We start from the raw sequence: 23,602 nt of genomic DNA, 5'->3' as shown, positions 1-23,602 counted from the left end.
GGAGTTGGCAGAATACCAGCACGGCAAAAACCGTGAATCAGAAGATGCTTTTCCACCTGAGACTCCAAAGGCATTTTAACACGCTCCATCTTCACTCCAGAGATCATTGTTTCAAATCCCACAACACAAGAAACGAAGGTAGAGAGTAATGAGATATCCATGGCTGCGTGCATGCATCGATAATTGTATTTTCCTCCGAATCAAAGACAATCACATCATCATTAAAAGGAAGCAGCACATTATTAAAAGTCCATTTTCAGAGAAGTAACAGTTTACATAAGAACGTAGAAATGTCATATTGGTCTTATCAGAGCTCCAGCTAGCTGAATGTCCCCAAATCTGACAGCTGAAAGATCGCAGGACAATACAGAAAGGTCCTATTAAAAATCTGGTGATGAACAGCAGCTAGAACCAGACTAAACAGGGCAGACAGAAGAGGTAGCTTTACCCGCTCCTGCTAACAATCTTGATTTCTTTTTTATCGGCGCCACTATTTAAATACAGAAGAGTTTCTAACCTGAGACCCACTGGACAGGTAAGCAAATGCTGTATTTTAATTGCAAGGAGCAGAATGTGAGTAACTGTGCTGTGTGTGGAAAGCAAAGACCTCAGTTATTCCCTGAGATGAGAAGGCAGAGACCTATCTACTTCTTGAAAAGTGACGGATGTTTATAAATGCACTAATTCAGCCACGAGGAGAAAAGACACTGTCCAAGCAGCTTGAGGAATTTGAAGCGTGTAACAAAACTACCTTACAAAATGGGATTTAACTGGCATTGTAAATAGCACACAAAATTAGAGCTATAATATATGAGTGTGAGCAAGTCGGCTATGTCAAAGGGATTTCAAACCCCTAAGTCTGCCTCACTGGGCACAGAATTAAGCTAGCACTGGGTGCTTTGGAAGAATCCCATCCTCAAGTTTTCAGTCGAGTCTGAACTGAGCAGTCAAGGCAGGCTTCCAGATAGCCAGGAGGGACCTGGATAATTACTTGGCTCATCTGAGCAGATGCACAATTAATGCTCTAGAAATGCTCACGGCCCATCGTGCCTTTGTCAGTCCTGTTCCTGGAGGCTGGGATGAGAAAACAACGCCCTTAATGCTATATCAAGGGCATCAGTGAGTAGGTTTGAGATCAGTTTTTAAGTTGAAGACAGAGAAATAGGAGTCAAATAATTCACTCCTTTCACATGCAGGGCCCCAAACCGACCCTGCTTGGTGCTGAGCAGTGCCCCCCAGCTACCTGCACTGTTCCGGCTCTGTTCAGTACTTTTCCTAGCCTGGAGGATGCTCTGTTTTGCAACTGGACAGACAAGCACCAGGGCTTCAGCCGTCTGAGAGAGAAAGCTGGTGCATGAAAAGCTGCAGTACCCTGAAATGACTGTGTGGGGACATTCCCAGCATGTCTGACCCTCCCAGCAGGAACAGGGAGAACTTCATCACAGAAGAAAACCCCCAAGCCACCAGCAGCACTAACTGGACCCAGTAAGAGAAGCTGGACTAACCTTGAGCAGCGTCTCCTGCAGCGTGGTCCTCCAGGTTGGGGGTGGCTCCTACGCCCGCCTCTTCAGCTGGTCCCAGTTCAGAGGAAGAAGGGGAAAAAACATGATCAAAACCACAAGAATTAAGTTTAAGCATGTCTGGAGAATGTATTTACCTCCTTGCTGATTCTGCCCATCACTGCTGTACTACGAGCAGGGCAGCATCAGAAAGGCAGTCGACCCATACCAATGATTAACCTAGCCAGATTTATTCAGCATGTGCTGTATCAGGCTGGAGGAGCGTTTCACCAAGTCCTGGGTGGCAGCTTAGTGCAAGCTCCTTCAGGCAGAGGTGGAGAAAACAAGCTGTAAAGGAGCAGGGAAACCTGTGGATTTTCATCCCCTCTTCTACCCCCACCTAGCATTTACGCTGCCAGTGGCACTCACATGAAGCCTACCTCTGACCTGAGCCCTGCCTCCTCAGTGTCTTCCACCCAGCTTACTGCAATGAACTCTGCCCAGGCTATTTGATGCCAGCTAACCTCAGTCTATCTGACATGAATCTGATGCTTCAGGAATACGGGTACATTAGAGAAGCATAATTTTCTTCACAGCAGTGATGGTTTGTCTCTACCAGAATTATTTCAATGTATTATATAAATACCTTCAAACCAACCTAAGCAATTACACTTGTACATCACAGTTCTAGAGTCAAACTAGGAATTTCTCCATTTTCCCCCTTTTTTTTTTCAAAGAGTTCTGGAGAAACTGCTTCCTCCTGGCTCCCTGGTGCAGTCAGGCTGTGAATCAGACACTGCACGTCCCTCCTGGCCGGCGAGCTGCTCCCATCCAGGGCTCCACCAGCAGCCTGGGATGGATGTAGGACAGACAGTTTACCTGTGGGGCTGAGCTGTGGGGCTGTGCAGGTGTTTGGGCGCTGGCAGAAGCCCGTTTCTACCCACTACCTTTCTCAGAACCTGCCTGAATTTCCAGAGGAACCCAGCAGCTACTGGACAGGGGCCACGCACTCGTTTTCCACAGACGCTCCCATGGGGTCCTGCTGGGCCGTACACACAGCTCTACCTCTGAGAGATCCCCACTGCCCCCTGCCAAACCAGGCCTGGGTGCAGGGAGTCCCCACAGAGCATTCAGGCTGAATTAGCCCCTTCCCTTCCCCTGCATTATCCTTAAAACGTGCTGGCAGCCGACAAGCTGCCGCAGCGGTCTGGTTTCCAGCCGCCGCTCCCGAGAGAGCCGCAGGGGCCTGGCCAAGGCAGAGGGCCTGCGAGATGAGCAGCAAGGCCCGGCGGCTGCCTCGCTTCACCTCAAAGCAGGGCTGCTGGCAGAGGGGCAGGGATGACCGGGATCTGCAGGTCGCAGATGGTTTGGGAAGGGACCGCGCTTAGCCTGGAGATGGGAGGCGAAGCCACAAAGAGACACCAGATAGAAAGAATTAGAAAGATTGCCAGATGAGGAGCTGAGAAAGAGAGAAGGAAAAGCTGCGAGTTTCCCCCAGGCTGGGGAAGGCAAGAAGAAAGCCGTAAGCTAGGAAGGATTTCTGCAGGCCATGGAGAAGGAAGAAGGAAGCATCAGGAACAAAGCAAGCCTGCGAAAGGTTTGGTCATTTTTAAGCACCAACCAGTGCAGCTCTCTGCCCTGTCTGCACCAAGAGATGAAGCTGCGCCTTGGTCTCCCTCACCTGTGGTTCCTTCTGGGATCTCTCCGTGCTGTTCGACACCACCCTGATCCTCGTGGTCTCCTTCCTCCACTAAAGGTGCTGTGGCATCTGAAAAACAACGCAGCTTTCACATAGCCGGTGAGCGGCAAGGCCCTGGGGGGAGGCAGGACATTTCTGGAGATGGTTTTGCTCAGAAAAGCACCCGGCTCCCTCCCTTGATCCAGGCCTTGCGGGGGGAGACAGCCGAGCACGACACGGCAAAGCCAGTCCCTCGGAGACACCACAAGCTGTCCCCTCTGCCACACAAACCACACGTCTGCAGCTCTTAATGCAGCTGGAGGCTTTGCCATAAACTCTGCCTGAAAATACAGAGCTGAGGCCAGCCACTGGGCCTGCTCTGCATGCACAGCAATGGCAGCTGCATGAGACAGCACTCGCCTGGAGCTCCCGTCGATACCTTCCTGAACTATCTGTGCGCTGCCAGAGGGCAATCTGCTCATCGTAACAGCCCCGATACGACTGTAAAGAGGTTCAACATCCCTTGCTTTATGTCCTGATTTCCTGAGCCACATGCACAGAACAGAGCTGTGCTACAGATCACTGGCAGCCCACACCCCTAACAAGCCAGAGCTGGAACTAGTCAGCATCTCTGCACGTCTTTTCGATAATTTTTGCAAACTAATACCTTTATCTATCCAAGAGGCAGATACCCAGGATTCTGCCTCAGATTCTGCCTCTTCCTGGCTAAAGGAACACAAAAAGTGCAGTTAATTAAAACAGTGAGCAAGTCTCTAGACTACTTCCAAATGAGAATTCTTCCAGAACGTGGCATTCAGTGGCACTCAGTCCTACCCATATGACCTTTACACCAGCACAAAGTTTTGTTCCATGTATAGACTCTGTCCATCTCATCATTCCAGCATGAATGATGCTGTATTGATGAACATATAAATACAGAGGGATCAAAAAAAGAGCTGTGAGGCACAGCTAGCTCTGAGAGTGCTGTGAGTATCGTGGTGGTGCACCATGGTGCACACCTCTGCCCCTGGGAGCAATGTGGGATTGCTCGCAGCTGCACTGAGCTGATGGGATCCCGTGGTCTTCGTGTAAAAAGCCTTCAGGAAACAACCCACAAGCAACTCACTCAACTACGAGCAACATTTCACACTCTCAGCCGTAGGCCTTCCAGCCCACTGTCCACCTTTAAATGAATTATCTCGTTCTGCAGTGGCAAACCTCACTTGTGATGAGACTAATGAAGAGCACTTGTCCAAGAGCGCAAACACTCCCGCTGAGAAACCCCAGCAGAACAAGGCACAGCGAGTTTTTTGGCAAGGTTTACCACGACCCCATCCATCATGGTTTCAAAGCAGTAAGTCAAAGAGCTCCCACCTTCCGTAGTTGGGGTGCTCTTAGCGTCAGATGTTTCAGAAACAGGCTCATCCGATCCATCATCGACTGGTATCTGAAGGGGATAGCCTGGAAAACATTCAAATGCTTAGAACAAGTCCTTGGCTACGAGTCATGGCCTATGTGTTACGAACCTCTACTAGCCCAGATCCACAGCAGCAAGAAATTGGAGAGTGTAAAATACCTCAGTGAGCAAGCAAAGCGTGAAAATGCCAACCAAAAACACCGGTGCCATCGCCAAAAAGAACAAGCAGAAGCCCACCAGCAAAAGAAAAACCCAGTGATCCAGAGAGCTAGAAAGAGCACAGCATGGCACAAGCAGGAAAAGAGATCTCAGCAACATAAGCAGAAAAGATGTGCAACACCTGCAGGGTTGTTGTCCTCTCTACCATTCCTAGAGCCGTTAGCTTCCCTCCCAGAGCAGGCTCCCGAGCACTTCCACGATGTGTTAATTCTAGTCACTGCAAACCAGCAAGTCTCTGTAAAGGGCTCGGTGCGGCATGTAACGTACAACGTGAAGGCTTGGTTGCAAAAGTCATCTTTTGGTTTGGAAGAGCAGGGTAAGAAGCACAAGTCTCCTCTTTGCAAGGAGTCTGGGCAAATAAAATAATATAATGAGAACTGGAGAAAATGGCTTGGAAAAGAAGATTCAGACTAATGTAAGTGAAATCCCTGGGAACCTGTGATGTGCAAAGATGGGACTACAAGCTGCGAGAAGCTCTCAGAATGAATTGCATTATACGACCCATGAGGAATGGATGCTATGGATTCTCTCCAGGAGAGAGACAACCCATTTATCTGGTGTGAGCTGTGGCCAAAGCACCTCAAGAAAAGAAAACCAAGATGATGTTTACATGGAGCATAGCCAGGAGTGAGTCCCACCAGGTCTGCTGGTGTTGTGTGGGCTTCCAAGCTCAATTGTGGAGCATGGTGGAATGAGAAAGGAAAGGCTTCTCGAGAAATGCAGGTCTGAAATGTGGGGCGAAAGACCCTTGCACGGCTCCTGCTCGCAGAGCTCTCTGCTCAAGTCCTCCCCTCTCCCTGTGCAGGTGAGAAAAGCAGGCAGCAAGCAGCAGCCTTGAGCTGTGTCTCAAAATAAAAGCAGTGCTCTACTTTGATAGCGAACTGAGGAATGAACACAGAAACACGTGTGCCAAGCTGCAGCACTAAGATCATCCCTGGGCTAGATACCAGAGGGATTTCTGCTCCTGCTGGGCAATGGTATCAAAGAGCAGCATTTTCCTACGGCTGTGAACAACAGAGCACCTTGTGGGCCACCCATGTCCCCTGGCTGCAGCCCGCTGGTGCGCGGCAACCTTCCGGGTCTCCTCCTGGCCGTCCCCAAGACCCCCTCGCTGGCCCTGCTCTCCCCAGTTCTAGCTCTTTCTTCTCCCAGCAGTGGCCAGGGCAGGTCCTTTCCACCACCTCCTCCTGGAGGTGCTCACCTGAGGGGATGTGCTTCTCCTGGCCAGCTGCGTGATCCTCCATCATGGTGACGTCCTGACGCTGCTCCGCCATCTCTCAGCACAGTTACCTGGGGAAGAGAACAAAAAATCATCATGAATTAGGAAAATGCTGGCACTGCACGCCTTCACCTGGTGCGTTCCCTCCTCCTGCTCCATGCGGCGATTTTGGTTCACCAGCCAACTTCAGGAGCACTAAATACCCTCCTGCAAGCAGTCAACCAACTTCCAGCCATCTCTTTAGACACTGCAAGGTGTCTGCTTTGTTCCCTTTTCTGATGAGCCCTGAAACCCCATCACTGTGCTCGGGGAAGGTCAGGGCTCAAGATACACGGTGCCTATTGGGTTTCACACCTGTGCTGCAATATTCCCCAGAGCATCCAATGCAAGCGGCTCCAAATCCACCAGGAGCAGATTTTATCTGCAGTCACTGAGTGGAGGGCAGGGGAAAGGGAGCACTAAGGTGCCGAACCATGTACCTACAGACACGAGCCAACAAAACACCCGTTTTTCATAAAAGACATGTAAAGGAACAAATTTTCTTTGTGCACAGAGGGAAGGTCTAATTATTCCTGCACGAGCGTGTTCTGGTCGCTGCATCCGTCTGCGTAAGGGAATGGGTGAATTCTGCCCAGCCGCAACACCAAAATGACCGAGGTGTTTAGGATTTCCAGAGCAAAACGCCCATCCTGGTGACCCTGGGCACTGCTCAGCCTCTGCTCTCCCACAGGAGCCTTGGCTGGCAGTGGGGAAGGGATGCCCAAAACGCTGACATCCCTCAGAAGGGCTGTGGTTGGGATTTCCAAAGGGGAGAAGGACTGAAAAACTACGGAGAGCCGACAAACCTCACATTCAGCCTGCTGGGAAATGGTGCGGAAGGTGCCAGGAAAGCACAATGCAACTGCACGGGACAACAAGAACGTCTTTATTTCATCTCGCTTGCCGTCCAGCGCCAGTCCAAACCCTCACGTTCCTGTGGGTTGGCTTCAGAGGGCAAAGCCAAAATTCCCAGCCGAGCCACAAGCCCCACAAACAAACCAAAGCCAGGATCACCTCCCGCAGGGCCTGAGCGGGGCCAGCACTGCGTCTTGACGCAGAAAGGTGCTAAAATTCAGAGTTATTTTTTCCAGCGAGCATCGAGCTGCTCAAGGAAACGAAGCCGCCAACAAACATCCGCTCCTGCGAAGCATGGACCGTGTTTCTCCTTATCCTCCGCGCTAGCTGGACAGACAGTGGGTTTAGCTGACTTCCTAATAGCTGATATAATTACAGCCATTGGCAGTGATTAATAACCAGCTATTAAGGGAAATGGTGAGTTTGCCACGACCCCCAGGAGCGCTTGAATCCAGCAGGGGGGCTCCGGTTACCAGCAGCAAGGAAGCAAGCTCACGTGGTTTTGTTTGCTGGCAATAAATTCTCTGGATATATGGAACTAAGCAAGGGAAGCTCAAATGCCAGTAATCAGATCTTACCCCGTTTTTTTTAAGCCTTGGGAAGATGACTATGCAACTGAATTTCTGCCTTTGACAGCTATAAAGCCACTTGACCTAACTGTACCGAGGAAGTTCGAGAACTTGCCCTGAAACAAAATCGCTCACAAAAATGGAGGTATAAAATAGGAAGGAGTAAAGTATCCACTGTTTGCCAAAATTCAGGGGGAGCTACCCATCAAAAACGAACATCCCTAATTATTTGGGCATATGGCTGCCCTCCTCCCGGGGCTCAAAGGATCGTATTGATGCTATCCTGGTCCCGTTTGGCTGGGACTTGATCCTATTTGCAGGTCTAGTTAGCACTGAAATACGAAATTATAACATTAATCTAGTAAACAGAGGACAAAGGCAGCCTGGGCATGAACACGTGAGTGTGAAATGGCAATGTGCTGCTCTTCACTGTGTATGCACAGGGGAAGGCGTAGGAGTGAGCTCTCTGTCCCGAACGCGCACCTGGGACGGGCTCAGCAGTTTTTTTCATGGGCTGTCCTGCCTGCTGGTAGGAAAATGCAGATGGGGGAAGCTTCCCGTCCCCCTCCCTACTGGTGGGCCCTCCCAGCCCAGCTCAGCTCACTAAACCTCTACAGGTACCAACAGCTCTGCTTCCCGACTGCTGACCCAGAGGCAAACCGCCCACAAATACACTGCTGGATTTAACTGAGGCTTCCTCCCCCTGCCTCCTTCTCTCTTTCCTCCCACCTGATTTTTGGAGAGCAGCACTTAGCCTCTCTCCCAGTCTCCCCGGAAAGACACATTTAGTGCTGTCTTGCCTCCGGACACGAATTTCCTGGGACGCTATCCAGAGAGGACTCCTGGCTTGACAGCTACCGAGCTCGCGCACCCCGCCGGAGGCTCATCTGCTGGTGCTGTGCACGGCATCCGACTCAGCCACAGACATCCCGCTTTTCCTCAGAGCACAGCATCGAGCATCTGTGCAAGCCTGGCACGCCAGCAGCGAGCGATGATTCAGCAGAGGCCGGTGGATGTGCTGCTGGCGGGGCCGGCTGCCACCCTGCGTGCCGCTGACCGGCTGTGCTGGGGGTTTTCAGCGCCAAGAAAGGGCTGGGTGTTTTTCAGAGAAGCTGCCGGTTTCGCTGTCTCTCTGAGCGCTGCAGAAAGGCCTTTAACGCTGCGATGCTCACGGCCAGGCAGAAGCAGGCTCCGTTCCCTCTGAGCTCCGTGCATACAGCACGATTCAGCCGCCTGGAGCTAAAGGAGTGGAGATGTGCCCGGGAGGATACAGCCATTAATTTGGCAGAGATGAAAGGAAGAGCTGCCTGCTCTGCTACAAGGAAAAAGGCACCACCAGAAGCCACAAAGATGGATCAAAAAAACACTCAACGATACCCTGAGAGCACCAGAAACCTGGCTGCAGCTGAGGAGAAGCCCTGGATGCTCATTTATTTGGCCAGCACGGGGGCACGGTTTGCTGTGCAGAGCAGAAGCGTTTCCCACATGAAGCAGGTCGTCCTCCCGCAGGCAGTGGAGGAGAAGAGGAGCTCCTCGAACCAGCACGAGCCAAGGGGCACGGACGGGGACCTGGCTCCCATGTGGCTCCAGCAGCATCGTGCACTTAGCAGGAGAAACGCCCGCTCACCAGATGCCTCTACCACGAGCGCTGCTGCTCCTGCACCGCCCCGGATGCGTTTCCTGCGGCTCGCCCTCCGAGGCTGAGATTTAAACCCGTCACAGCAGGGCTGATGGAATTTCAACGGGAACAGAGAAGTAAATAAATAATGGCAGCCACGCAGAGCAAGCCGGTGGGTAAGCAGGAAGGAGCCAGCAGCACCATTATCTCTAAGCTGCGAAGCTCTCCCAGCTGAATTCAAAACACGCAGCCCACAGAATAATCGTACAGCCATATTCAGCAGGAATGGCCTCTATAAAGACACTTTATGCCTCTCCGATGGATGCTCAGCTTCATTCGCTCTCCTTTCTTTCTCACCCGTTGGATACAGCAAGCTCGGGACTGCGCCGGCGATGTCCGTGTGGGGACGGATCTGTCCTGCCTGCAAACCCCTTCGTATTCCAGGGGAACGGCTCGGCTTTGCTGCAGGTTTTCACTCAAGTGATAAATCCAGGACTAAACGGAATTGAAGCCCTATGAAAGCGCCTGTTTTGGATTCAGGTTTTTCTTTTTGAAGAAAGAGGGTCTGGGAATCGCAGATTTGAGGAACTGCTCTGAATTCTAGAGAACGCCTGTAATTACGATCTGTTTCATCTGTTTCTTGAGTGGGGGACTGGGAGATCCCTCTCAGGGAAAAACATAACATTAAGGGGAGAGATGCTCCAAAACCCCTGTAATGACAGCCCCACCTTGAAGCAATGGCTCGGTAATGACTAATTACACCAAGGAGAGCTGCCCAAGATAAACTCTGGCAGCACCTTCTGCATGGCAGATAAGGCACAAGCCCCCCTAAGCATCTTATCCATTTCCAGCAGAACTATTGCCGTTCTCGGGGACACTATCTGAAACCCTACAGCCCGCCCCATTATGAACAGCTCCTCCGAACCTCGCATTTTTCAAACCCGCGGCCCGCCTTGTGAGAGAGGAGGCGCCTTTATTTAGCGGCCGTTTCGAGCTGTGCAGCAAGGCACACGAGGAGGCACCGCGGGGCCAGGCTTTTACTGCCAAGAGCAGGAGAAAGCGGCCGCTTTCTGGCAGTGCCAGCTCACCCACCAGCACTTCTGCTGGTGCAAACTGGTCAGGTCCCTCAGCCTAAATCCAATGTCTCGAATTCAGTTGTTTGCCGTTTGCACCAGTGCAGGAGGAGCAATTGGCGTCGCAGGACGGCACGCGGCGCATTGCGCTCCTGGAGCTGCTTTGGAGGACGGAGCGGTGGTGCCGGGCTCCCAGCTGGGTTGGGAGGAGGTTTGGGAGGCTGGGGGCTAAGCTCAGTGCTCCCGCAACCAGGAGCAGCTCCTGCCGAGTTTAAATGGTGGCGTTGTGTGGCTCAGCCCGGCACAGGGTGGTCCCAGCAGGGCTCTTGTGCAAAATGGTAGGGGCTAAAAGCCTAAGTGGAAGTGGCTACAAAAGCAGTTTCCAGCCCAAAAGAGCCCAAAGCCTGCAGGACCAGAAGTCTGAAGAGAAGCGAAGCAGAGCTTTTACAGCCACCAACATCACTGGAGTTGGGGTCAGGACGTGAGAGCTGTCAGAGTCAGCTCAAGGTCCAGAAGGTATTTAAACAGAGAAAAACCTCATTTTCCTTGTGGGATTTGGCGAGGATGCCGAAAGCGCCATCAGCACTCCCCCAGGAGGCTGCACAGACCTGGCAGTGGGGTCTCTCTGCTCGGCGTGGCAGCTCCTGTACCGCCATCTGTGCGGCTCGCACCGAGCTTTCGGCACCAGCCTGACCTCGATTCCTCTGCAGGACGTGGTGCTCGGGAGCCGGGGCGCCAGAGCCACATCCCTGGCATCGTCCTGCGCCCTGATATGATTCAGAAATTAAAGCAGTGCTCCTCTCCCATCGCCTGGTCGGCAAGCGTATTTCCTAGAGCAGGCTTAAGGTGTCAGGAAAATGGTTTGGTGTGGTCTGAGCCGCAGGGAATGCAAACAGAGCTGGGGTGGCACTGCCTGAGCGGAGCCAAGTGCTCGGCTCCTGGCATCGCCCCCAGCACCACCCGCACGCATGAGAACGGGGCCAGGCAGCGCAGCAGCACCTCCTCCCTCCAAGAGGGCTCCACCATCAAGCACTGTTTCACAAAGAGGGGAGGAGAACAGCCTATGCAAACCAGGATTACAAAAGAAAATTAAATCAATAAATGACCGAAATATGCAAGAAGTTTCCCATTAGAGCACGCCGAAGCCCTGTGTACAGGGCACAAACCAGCCCCCAGTGTTGGTAAGGAACTTCTCGGCGCTGCAGCACCTTCCTCCTGCCCCGTGCCCCCTGTGCTGCAGGGTCTGGTGCTGCGATTCCTGCGGGGCCAGCAGCGAAGGCACAGCACACGCAGCGCTCATCCTGCTCCCCTCAGGCCGAACAGCAGCGCGCAAAGCCTGGGAAGCTTTACATCCCACTTAGGTCCGGCAGCCCGAAGCCTTAATCCCTCGGCAAAAGGTTTCCTCGCCGTGAGAGGTAAATAAAAGCAGGGCTGGAAAACACCTACCCCACGGAGAGTGGCCCGGGGAAGGAAGCAGGTGCTGGGGACCACGCAGCTGCGCTTCGGCGGCGCTCGGTTTGCGTAGTGTGTTCCAGGTGCCACCATTAGCACTGTCACAAAGGGGCACGGAGCCGCGTCCCCGCAGCCCTTCCGCTGCCAGGGGCTTACCCCACAAGGGCAGCAGGCGCCCACTCGTGCTACTTAAAAATGAAAATTCAACAAACATCAGCCATCCGGTAAGTGTTACCTCTGAAAGGTGATCAAACGCAAGCAGGGGGGTTCGAAAAGCACAATTCCACCTGAATTACTCAATTAAAACGGAGTGACAGCCCCGTGAAATACCATCAGCCTGAAAGGCTCTTCATAATTCATAAGCAACTCCCTTTTCATCTCCTTTGTGTACCTTTCCACGTGCTGTTTTTTTCCGAGAAGCTGACAGATGAAGGAATACGGACGGCGACCTTGTTATTTGTCTGATACGCAGCGAGCTGAGGAATTAAATGGAGTTTTGAGTTCTCTAGACAAGAGGCTCGAAAAGTTCCTCCAGGTTCAAAGACAAGAAAAATGCCTCTTAGAGGAGCAGGAGGGAGCTGCAATAGAAATAGTTTCAGAACCGCATTTTTCTACACTGTTTTTTCATGTTTTTTCCATGTTTTAGTGTAGGTGGCTGCTTGGAGGCCTGGGAATTTGACACCTTTCCCTGGGGCCGGGACCCCTTCGAAGCAGACGTGCAGTGGGTTTGGGCTCACGGCAGAGCAACTTTGAGGCTCGGGACCCTCATCCCAGCAGGGTGTTCACACCAGCTTCATGCACACCACTTTGGGTCAAAAGGGAATAAAAAAGCTGGGTTCAAAGACGCAAGAGCTCAGGGAACCGTCAGAAACCATCCCTTACGAACCTGACTGCTCGCCCAGAGCCCTGCAAGCTCTCAGCAGCTGGCGAAGGTCTCCAGGGCACGCCGGTGGCCAGAGAAAAGCCAAGGGCCACTCGTGCTGGCCAGTTCCTCGGCATTTCTGAGAATTACACTAACAGAATTTGCCATCCCGAATCAGCTTAGGCCCACTCTGGCAGCTGGCTCCACGCAGGGTGGCAATCAGGAGAGCAGATTAGCCGGCCCCAGCTCCAGCCCCAGCCCGAGCAGCGAGACTTGGGAGATGGGAAATGATTTTACCTGCCCAAATAAAAGGACACCACAAACACAGCCCCTGCTGGGAATCGCCTGAGGAGCACACACAAGTATTTTGCATTGCAGGAACACCCACCCTGCACCTTGTGTTAACTGCCAGAGGTGCAGTTTGCTGCAGACCTAGCGCCATCCCCATCTTCCCATCAGGAAGCTCCCGGTGGACACCACCAGGATGTCATCTTCCCTGAATTCCCCCTGGTGGAGACTACCCGGATGTCATCGCCCCTGATTTCCCTGGCAGACACCGCCGGGAAGTCACCTTCCCTGACTTCCCCCCGATGGACACCACCAGGACACCAGGACCCAGCTTTCGCCTTGCCTGGAGCCACACGCCTCTGTGCCGAGCTCCCACCACCCCTTCCCACCTTTCTTTTCCTCTTCTCCTCCTGCCTTACCTGACTCAGCCAAAAGCAGCCTCCTGCAGCCCCCCCGCAGCCCCCTCGAGCCCTGCACGCCTACACGGGGGGTGTTGAAGGGCGCCAGCGCCCCGGATCCCCCCTCTCATTCCGCACTGTGATGCGAAGCTCGGGCTGCCTCCGAGTCCAGTGGCTTGAGCTAGATTAGGGCTCCGATCAGAGGGGCTTACACGGCAGAAGAGGAAGCAAGAGGAGTTTTGGAGCCTGCCCTAGCTGGTCAGCGGGCTCCTGGCGGATAGGAGGAGGGGAAGCCTCTTTGCAGGGATTTACGAGGCTGCCTTCAGATTTCGCCCCAGCCCCCTGCTGGAGTATCTTGCCGTCGTGCGTTTCAGAGCTACGAGATGGGCCGTGGGTAGCTAAGTTCTTCCTCCCCCAAAATCCTGCTTTCTTGGGAAGCCTTTAAGCAGTTGAACGCGTAGAGCGGATCAAAGGGAAGGCAGAAGATCTTATTTACCAGCTAATTCCCTTTGACTCTTCCCATCCTGGGCTCAGCCCGACCGGTTGGAAATCGGAGCATCTCTGCTGCTGCAGGCTCACGGGCCTGTGTCAGTTGGCGTTCACCAACAAAAAAAGGTGGCAGTGCCATCTTTCCGCAGTGCTGCCCTTGGAAAGTCCCACCACGTGCCCAGGAAAGGCTGGATGACAGCACATGGCAGTACAGCCAACTGCTCCTGCGGTCTCACCGCCCGCTGCTGCTAAAAGGGATGTGACAGGGGAGGAAAAGTGCCCCTTCGGATGGCCAAGGGGAGAAAAAATCCAGCCCCAGCGTTCCCAGTACCGCGCTTGTTACCACGCGCTGTGATACCACACGCTGCAATAAGCAGTCAGTGCGGTCGGGGCGCGTTATTTTCCAGCTACAAAAGCCATGTTGGTGTGTGCTTGGATGGGGAGATAAAATGGGAAAGAAAAGTTTCCCAAAATGCTGCTGGAGTGTTTATGAATTGGGACCTGCCCCATGGAGCCTCAGACAGACACAGACACAGATTACTAGGTTGGAAGAGACCTCAAGATCATCGCGTCCAACCTCCGACCTAACACTAAGTACTCCACTAAACCATATCGCTAAGCTCTACATCTAAACGTCTTTTAAAGACCTCCAGGGATGGTGACTCAACCACCTCCCTGGGCAGCCCGTTCCAATGCTTAATAACCCTTTCGGTAAAGAAGTACTTCCTAACATCCAACCTAAAACTCCCCTGTCGCAACTTTCGCCCATTCCCACCTCGTCCTGTCTCCCCCGGCTGCAAGTTGCACCGTGGGGAGGAACAAGTTGCTTTCCCGAGGCACCGCGCTGCCCCAGGAAGGAAAGCAGACATCATCCCACCGCACAGCAGCTGCCGCCCTCTTCTCTGTCACTCCCGTGGAACAATTATAAAGGCTGTTCCTGCGATGGCAGCCAAGTGAGATCCCTTTCTCACAGCTGTCGGTGGCAAAAGGAGCCTGGCGGGGCTCATCTGCTCGGGGACGCTTGCAATCTACCACGAGCAGGACCAGTGGCACGGCCAGAGGTTCCTCGTGGCTGTCACCATTTTCTTCCTTAACATGAGGTCAGGAACAAAATGACAGGACTGATTTCATGCTGCAGCGGGTACCAGGACACGTCCCAGGGCCGGGAAAGGCTGACAGACCAAGGGCTAAAACCCCAGGCTGGTGCTGAGCCAGCGGGGCCGCGCGGAGCTGTGTGCTCGGGGAGGTGCACGGCGCTGCACAGCACCGGGTCGGGGCGCTCGGGGTGCTCCCGGCCACGAGCAGCGGCTCCGTGACAGCAGCTCCGTGACAGCAGCTCCGCTCTTCACCTTCATGCAGGCTCCCGAGCACCGTCTCCATTTTACAACTGCTCCGCAGCGCAGCCGCGTGCCGTAGGACCCAGCAGAGCCGACTGCCGGTCTGAGAGCCACAGCTCCTGCTAATTTGGTCTCTCCGCAGGCTTTCTGTAGCGGCACACGTACAGCAGCATCCATTTGCTGCGCCAGAGCCACCGGCTAGAGAAATGTCTGCAGCCCGGGGGGAACGCCAGGCTCAGGTCACCCGCACAGGGCACAGCCCATCGGCACCGAGGAGTCCAACCGTTCTGCATTTAGGTGCCAAAAAACGCAGAGCCCCCAGCGAGGAGAGAAGGCAGGGCTCTCCCTGCAGCACCCGGCCACCCCCCTGCCAGCCCCCCGAGTCTCTTCTTTCTTTGCTGCAGCAGAAGTCGGCTGCCTCCTGCCTTCGCTGCGGTGCTCAGAGCCAGGCAGGGCCACATCCTGCACTGCCCGGGAGCAGCCGCAGGGCGAGCACCAAGCAGGCTGAGCACCAGCCCCTTCCCCTGCCTCGCTCCGTGCCGTGGTGCTGACACCAAGCAGACGGGATCTGTGTGCAGCCAGACTACGACTTAAGGAGAAGGAACCCTCGTTTGCACCTGTAAATGGACCTGGAGATGCGGGTAGGTGCTGTCGCCTTCCGCCTCGGCCACCATCACGCCCGCGCACGCCCCGCACAAGCAGGATTTGTGCGTGGCACTGAGCACCGCGAGCTCCTCGCCCCGGGTTTGCAGCTCCGGAGGGGGAAGCAGGGATCTTGCCGTCCAGCTGCCATCCAGCCACACCCAGCACCAGGTTTTGGGAAAGATGCTGTCGAGACACAAGGCGTGCATGCTGCTTGCTCGCTTTGATCTCAGCCGCTCCTCCCGCTTTGATTTCGCGGCGCTGACGCTTGCTGCGCCCTGACAGCGCAGCCTGGGCAGAAGTTCGGCGAATGTTCGGTTCAGTAACGAGGACACTGAATTTAAAAGATGCCCCGGGCCACAGCCCCAGCCTACAGACATGTGATCCCAGCCAGCGTGGACAGGATGGAGCCAGGAAGGTGCTGGGGACACCACGAGGGTGCGGGAGATTTTCTCAGGGCAAGGAAAACATTCAAGCCATCTCCTCGGGCTGGCCTTTCTGTTACGTTGAGCCGTTCCAACACACAGCTAGAAATGAAAACAATGACAACAGCACCGTCTGCTCCAGGTGCCGCCACGCCACCACGGCCTAGGGCACGCAGGAGCAGGCATTATCATCAGCTGGCCCCAAAAATCCCCCCTTTCCTCTGCTGTGGCAGCACAGGTCCCCTCGCGGTCTTGTGTCAGACCAGCACCAGTGTTCACCTCACCAGGACGTCACCGTGAGCCACCTGATACCCAAAGTGGTCACCAAACACCCTGTGGCCCCGCAGCGACCAGCTCCAGCATCCCACAGAGGACTGGAAGCAGTGGAAGGCAGCGGGACACCTTATTGTGGCCGTCCCTATAACTATAGGGGAAAAAGTCAGCGCTCTTCCACGCTGCTGCCTCACCGTAGAAGAAAGGAGCACAGCAGAGCTCACAGCCCTTCGGGGCTATCACGCCAGCCATCACTACGCAGGGCATCCAGAGGAAGATTTTAGCTTCTGTCCAGCTTTTCTGCATCGCTTTGCTCTCCCCTACCAGGAAAAATTACAGTTGAGGTCCAAAGCGAGTGTGCTTCAGCCTTTCTTCTTCCAGGCCAAAAGATGCAAGCAACAGGATCTTCATCCAGCACTTCACCATGCTTCTGTCATCGCTGCCATGTTGTTGCAGAGCAGCAGAAACAAATCGCTCCCCTAAATGCTCTACACCAAGACAGATCGACACAATGGTATTTATTAAAATCAGGGTTGGGTTGGTTATTAAATCCATGTGAGAAGGGGCAGTAAGCAGATCAATACAGAAGAAAATCCAGATCTGGAAGAAGAAATATCAGCAGGAAAAGAGGGCAGGAAGCGGGGTGTGCCGGCGGAGGGAGAGGTTTGGGGACACTGCGCTGGGACATCGGGGACACGGGTCCTGGTTCCAGCTCCGACCTCTGCACGCCACCAGCAGTGAGAGGTGCGACGGCACCGAGCGACGTCCACCCGGGCATCCTGCAGCACAGCTCGACAGCCAGAGCTCTTATTTCCAAAAGGAAAAGCCCCCGAAGCTGCGCTGTGCCTTGATTTTTTGTAGGGAGGGAGCTCAGTTGGAACCGTGCTGAGGCACGCGACAGACGAGGATTTTTAAGTGAGGTAGGATGAACAACAGCACGTAAAAATCAAGTGCTTGGGAGTCTCCCTTCAGCTCATCTTCACCCCATGAGGGCCACTCGGGACAATGATCAGCTACCGATCTCATCTCGCCTCGATTCTACCTTTCTCGAGCCGATGAACAGATTTACAACAGCATGTGCAGGTGGCACCAACAGCGACACTCCGCGTGGGAAGCCAGGCCCTAAATTCAGCCCGAGCGGTAGCCCCGTTATTCCCCTTCCCAACCCAAAGGCTGCAGGACGAGAGGTTTAAAACCAGAACAAGCGTGCATTTCATCCTGTGGCAGTCATCTAGGGGCCCAGGGGACGAGCAGTTGGAGTTGTCCACGTTTAAGCTCGCCCCACGTCTAGGATTTGGGCTCCATCCTCCCCAGCACGTTTGGTAAAAATCAGCGAGGTGCAGTCAGTGTCCTCAGGGGCTTCGTCCCCCTCCATCTAAATGCAGCTCTGCTGTCACACGTCTGACACGCGCAACAGGACAGCCTGCTTGGGAGCCTTACCTCTTGCTTAAAATAATATTGCTGCTGGGCTCGGGTTACGAGGATCCATTCACGCTCCGTAAGGTCACGGCTCTCTCCGGGTCACCAATACAAAGGCAGGAACGAACAGGGTGCCGGTACTGCAGTCGCGCTTCTTTTTATTGCGGCACAGAGCAGAGGCTGGCTGCTAGAAGAGGCTCTGGGCACACCTGGAGCCCCCCCGAGGGAGGCAGGGAGCACTTGGCTGCGGCGGACGACGCTGGGCTTTGCTCCCACAGCGGGCTCGAGCTGCAGCAAAGCAAACCCCATGGGCACACGAGGTGAGGGTCCGTGGTGTTTCCTGCCTGCAGCACCTGGTGGTCCTTGCTCGGTCCCCGAACCCTTTCGATGCTTGCTGATCGCTCCTCGGCATCGCCCGGCACGCCCAGCTCGCTCCTGCTGGCTGCAGCTTGCCAGAAATTTCGCAACGAGCACCAGCGAGGTGCAACGGTTCGAGCACAGAGGACGGGATTCTGCCATTTCAGGCCTCGAAGCAAGCACCGAGAGGCTCTGGGATGCTGGAAGAGCAAACAAGCCCGGGGAGCGAGCAGCCCCTCTGTCGGAGCAGTGCCTGAGCAGAGTCACTAAGGAAACCGGCTTCGGAGCTGCGCAGGGACCTCAGACAGCCATGACAATGAGCCCTATTATTAGGCACCATAAAAGCACTGACATAGTGGGGAGATTAGGCACTAAGAAGCGCTTTCACGTTAACCAGCGTTTACAACTCTCTTCCCCTCTAGCCTGGAGGAACCCGGGGGAAGAGGCACGGTAATTCAGCTACCACTGAAGCAGGGAAAAGGCAAAACACACCCAAAGCAGGCTCCAAAACCGTCCGCGGGAGGAGGATGCGCTGCCAGCAGCTCAGCACTGCTGCAGCTGAGATTCCGGCACCAGCCGGCGCTGGAAGCCCAGCCCAGCACGTCAGCACCCTGCAGGGAGCTGGGCACGGGGTGCTCGCAGCCTCCCAGCTCCTGCCCGAGCACCAGAGGCTCCCCGAGCGCTGCAGAGCCCGGGTCTGGGTCTGCCGGGTGAGGTTTGTGACGGGAACAGGGCCGGTTCCTGCCCCAGCTCCTGGTCATCCTCCTCCTCGCAGGGCCCCGTGGCTGCCGTTGGCACGGGACAGGTCCCAAGCCCCGGTGCCAGCCCCGTCCGTCCCCAACGTGCTGGGTCCCGGCTGCGCCCCCCAGCATCGCCCGCTGCTTCTGCCTGCCCCGCTCCGCACCAGCAGAAGGCACGGGAGAGCACGGGGGTTTCTGTCCCGTTTGGAGAGGTCCGTTCCTAAAAGTGGCTTCTTAAAACGGGGGCAGCAACGAGGCAGTGGTGAAACCACGCTAGAAGAGGGGACTTCAGAAGGCAGAGCTCGCTTGGGGTAAAGCCTGCCCCCGAATTCTGAGCTGAAACCACCAAATTCTGCCCTGGGAGCACCTCCCAGCCCCAGGCTCCCCAACACCACAAGCTACAGCTTCGGGCACGTGAATCCTGCAACGCAGCCGTGCAAATCCAGCCCCATCACAGTCCTCGCCTTCAAACCCCAAAGGGAATTCGGTGCCAGCCGCTCACCCCATCGCACGTGGGATCTGCAGCGGGAGGGTAACGAAACACCGGGCAGCGGCACGGAGCCGCCAGCGCTTTGCACGAGGTGGGAGAGGAGCACGAGCCCCGTCTGCGCCGCTCCGTCGAGTTTCCTTCACCCCTGCCCGCACCACGGTGAGGGACGTTTTCAGGTAAAGGTCGTATTTTCGTTTTACGCCGAAGGCTCCTCCTGCCAGGCTGCAAAGCTACAAACCGACCTCTTAGAGCTCATCCCATGGGGCATCCCTTCTCCTGGGAACGCCTTTCTGCTCGCCCCACCAGTCTGCACCCTGAACGCACTCCCCGTGAGCCCCACACACCAGCACGGGGCCGTTTTGTCATCGAAGAGCCCAGCACAAGCACAACTTCAGCCCGGCCACAGGGGTGCAGCCGCTGCCGACCGCTTCGAGGTCTCGCACCCCTGCCACTGCTGGACCTGCTGAGGTCCAACAGCCCCTTCCCAGCACGGGCACCCAGGTTGAAGACAGGCTGCTCATCGCTCCTCAGCCCCTATTTCACTTGACTCCGTGTCCTCGGCCCTCTTCTCGCCCCCATTCCACCCACCTCGTGTCTCAGCACCGCTGGGAACGTCCCTTTCAGCCCCGCTGCAGTGGCCAGCCACGAAACCAAATCCTTGCCCACCGCTTTGTCCGCTGCCTCTCCTCTTAATTCCTCAATCGAGGACGTGCCCAGCTGGCCAGATGTGTCCCCGCACCAGTTTCAGCCTCAAAAGCGCATCCCAAGCGCTTCTGCCCGATACAAGACAGCAAAAATGAGCAAAATGAGCCCCAGGCCGGCACAAACGCGCACGTTACTGAGCTGGGCACTGCTCGAGGATCACGGGAGAGGTTTCCCGAGATGTGAGCAGTTTACAAACTCCTCGAGGAATTTCGTTTTGCAGCTACTGACCTCACGCAGCGATGAAACCCGTGGGAACGCCGCAGGGCACCTCCAGGCGGGCAGGAGCTGGTGGGGAGCCGTGCCCCGAGATGCTCAGGAGCAGCAGAGAGCCCTGCAGCCCAGCACCGCGGGGGCTCAGAGCCCCAGACGTTATTCAAAAACCCGAACACGAGTGGTTTTAGCATCCCAGCTCCCCATTTTTGACGGGACTTGCCAAATGGGACAAGCACGGAGGCGGAGGTGGGCAGGCGGCGACACGGAGCTGCTCTGCAAGGAGTCAGGGCAGGTACAGAGGGGAGGCTGCAGGGATGGAAATAATCAGCCCAGCTGCAGCACCGATCCCGTTAGCTCAACAGAAGGTATCCCCTGGCGCTGCTTTTCCTTGGGTATTTAAAGAGCAGGCACTGGGAACGGGAGCCAGGCTGCATGTAACGACTGCCTCTGCTAATCGGACTCCTTGGAAAGGAAAAGGGAAAAAAATAAAATAAATCAGTGGCTTGATGCTCCGAGAGCACGAAGGGCTCATTAGACTTGCAAAGAAAATCCACTCAAGTCTAAAGGCGCAAATCCATCTCCTCCAGACTCTGGGGTAAACTGCATATGCTTTCCACAGGCACTTAAAATAAAACCCAGCCTACAAGCAGCAGATTTCAGCGTGAAACAAAGCTCCACCTCGCAGATGGAGGGGACCCATCCTGCCACGGGAAAAGGCTGAGATCCACTCAGCCCCTCAAGGCAGAGCTGCGCCCATCTTAAAAAAAATGAATAGGTTACCTACAGGGCCACGACTCTCTGCTATTCCTGCCAAGCCCTGGGGCAAATCCTTGGGATCGAGGGCTGCTCGTGCCCCAAAGCCGAGCAGGAGCTCAGCTCCTCAAGGATCGGTGCTCCGGCTCCAGGTACTGCTGCCCTCACCTCCTTTTCACGGCGTTCGACTACGGGGCAGGCACACGAGCGACCAGCCCTGGGTTTGATCCTCAGCCTCCCGTGTCCCCGTGCAGCCAGGGAAGCGCGCTGTGCTCTACCAGGAAGGGCCGGCAGCGCTTTTCCAGACCACGAAGGTGGTCTGGAAGCCACAAACCCAGCCAGCAGGACAGCCACGGCCCTCCCACGCCCGTACCGAGCTCCAGCAGCTCCCGCACGTGCTCTCAGCATCACCCAGACCACGCATCCACGAGCATCACGGGTCCACCACGAGCTTCCAGCCCCCAGTCCGGCCCCACACCTACTTGCAGCCAGCCTGCTAGCCGCCCGACCCCACCACCAGCGGGGGAAGGAGACTGGAAAACACTGGGAGCTGGGTGGGAGCCAGCCCTGGTCCTCTCTCGACTGATCCATCAAGCGGCAGAGCGCTGCCAGGTCGCCACGGCTAAATTAGCAGCGCTCCCTCAAAGGATGCGGAGCCACCACCGGCGCTGGGCCGGCAGAAGCAGCTCGTTCCGCCCAGGACAAGCTCAGGCCTACAGCTGATGCAGCAGATGCAAAAATGCACGCTTTAGGAGCGAGGCAGAGGAGCACCGAAGGCTGGCTGAGGCACCCACCTCGCCAGCGTGCATCGAGCGTCCCCGGTGAAACGCACCGAGCCCAGCACAGACAAGGCAGGGCCAGCGCCACCTTATTTCCCCCATTTCTCACCTCTCAGGGGGCTCCTCCTGGGGAAACGAGCACAGATCTGCTTCCCCGCGGCTCTCGGGGTGGGGAATAAGGGGAGATTGCAGCACTGCCGGCTTGGGATAGTTAAAAATGCGGTCGCTTGTCCCAGCTGGGTTTGTTGAGTGTGGTGGGAAGGGGCAGTCGGGGTGGTGGGAAGGGGCAGTCGGTGCGGGAGGCTTTGGGCGGGAGGAGGCTGGCAGCAGAGGGCAGCGAGGCCACGGCACAGGGCGAGGGAGGCCAAACTGGAGGCTTGGTCTGGAACCACTTAAAGCAGTGTTTTAAAAGGGGGAGTAACGAGAGGCAGAGCCAAGTCGGGTTACGGCCCCTGCGGTGCCCTTGTCACCTGCGAGGACCGGCCCCGTCCCCTGCCTGGGGAGCTCCCGGTGGGGCACACGGGGGTCCCGACGCTCCTGTCCTCATCCCACCTATGGATAAATGCACGTACACCAACCCTGGTGCCACCGGCCCCTCCTGGAGCAGGTGACAGCCTCGCTCCCCAAGGCAGAGCCCACGTCCCGATGCGTCCCCCCGTCCCACCCGCTGGGACCTCCACAAGCTCACCTGAAAGCTGGGGACGAGCAGCGAGCTGTCACAGAGCAGGGCTGGATAAACGCCCTCGGAGAGCGCAGATCTTCGTGTAAAGGCTTCACAAGACTCCAGGAGAGCTTCGCGCTGCCCCCGTTAAATCCTACGGACCTGCCCTAGCCCAGGCGCCGACCCCGACCATCCCGCTGCACGAGACAACGACAGACCCACGGCACCGGGCTCCACGCACACACTGACAGCCCAATAACCCCTAAACCAAGCGAACCGAGGTCAGCAGCCCTCCCAGTCCAAGCTCTGTGTCCCAGCGTCCTCAGATCCTCTTCCTTTACACGCAGCCTCGTGGAGGGCAGCCCCGAGCAGCCCCGGCAGCATCGCCTTGCTCCGCCGCACGGGAACCGGGTGTCAAACCCCAAACCCTGCCCACGCCTTAACCCCAAAGGCTCGAATCCAAGCCTTCGTCCCCCAGGGCATCCATCAGCCTCTGCTAACGCTGGGGGATGTCACAGCCAACACCATCCCCCGAACACCATTGATCTACCGAGGGCAATAATGAGAAAAAACACTATTTTTTATCAGGCGTGAGTTATCTGCCCGGAAAAGCCCCCACGTGCTGCGGGTAAGCGGGCCAGCACCTCGCTTTTCTCCTTAGCTGCACGCCTTGGAAATAAAAAAAATCCCAAATATTTTGCGTATCAAGGCGGAACGAAACCGGGTAAGGTTATGAACGGGTCAGGTTGTTTCTCATTTCTAGCGAAAACGGCGCTTTGATGGTCCTTACGAGCAGCCCGTAAACGCCCAGCCGAGCACGATTTTGACTGCACACCTTGAAAAAAATGGGGAAAAACATGCACTGCAGAAGGGAAACCCTAAAACGAGGCAAATCGGAGGTGCCGGCAGGGAAGATTAAAGCAAGGAAACCTTCACTGGGTGCAGGGGCACGGCTCGGGGATCCTCCCGGCAGCACCGCCGGCAGATGGAAGGAGAAATCCCCCGTAACGTGGTGGCAGCGCCATCGGGCTGCGCGGCCAGGGGCTAAAAACCCGCTTTTCCCACCCAAAACCCGCGTGCGGGCGCCGATCCCCGTCCCTCACCCCAAAAATCGGCTCCCGCCCCGCACGGTG

General features: G+C 55.7%; 1 protein-coding gene across 12 annotated transcripts in view; it reads right to left on the bottom strand.

Moving 5' to 3' along the window:
- Nucleotides 1-23,602, bottom strand: part of LOC118261227 (microtubule-associated protein tau) — a 44,847-nt gene that overhangs the window by 20,212 nt on the left and 1,033 nt on the right. For 10 of the 12 annotated variants that reach the window (XR_007709143.1, XR_007709144.1, XM_050715537.1 and 7 more), the window contains exons 2-5: nucleotides 6,015-6,106; nucleotides 4,552-4,638; nucleotides 3,181-3,267; nucleotides 1,506-1,571 (exon numbers count right to left, since the gene is read on the bottom strand). Coding sequence is in view for 10 of the 12 variants with exons in the window: in XM_050715537.1 (XP_050571494.1) it covers nucleotides 1,506-1,571; nucleotides 3,181-3,267; nucleotides 4,552-4,638; nucleotides 6,015-6,087 (313 nt within the window). In the remaining 2 variants the exon portion in view is untranslated. The remainder of the gene's footprint in view (nucleotides 1-1,505; nucleotides 1,572-3,180; nucleotides 3,268-4,551; nucleotides 4,639-6,014; nucleotides 6,107-23,602) is intronic. The other 2 variants (XM_050715535.1, XM_035571952.2) reach the window with 1 other exon arrangement.

Source organism: Cygnus atratus, chromosome 25, assembly GCF_013377495.2.
Source record: "Cygnus atratus isolate AKBS03 ecotype Queensland, Australia chromosome 25, CAtr_DNAZoo_HiC_assembly, whole genome shotgun sequence".
NCBI lineage: Eukaryota > Metazoa > Chordata > Aves > Anseriformes > Anatidae > Cygnus > Cygnus atratus.
The sequence above is the reverse complement of the archived record's forward strand: the minus strand, read 5'-3'. Positions and strand labels throughout refer to the sequence as shown.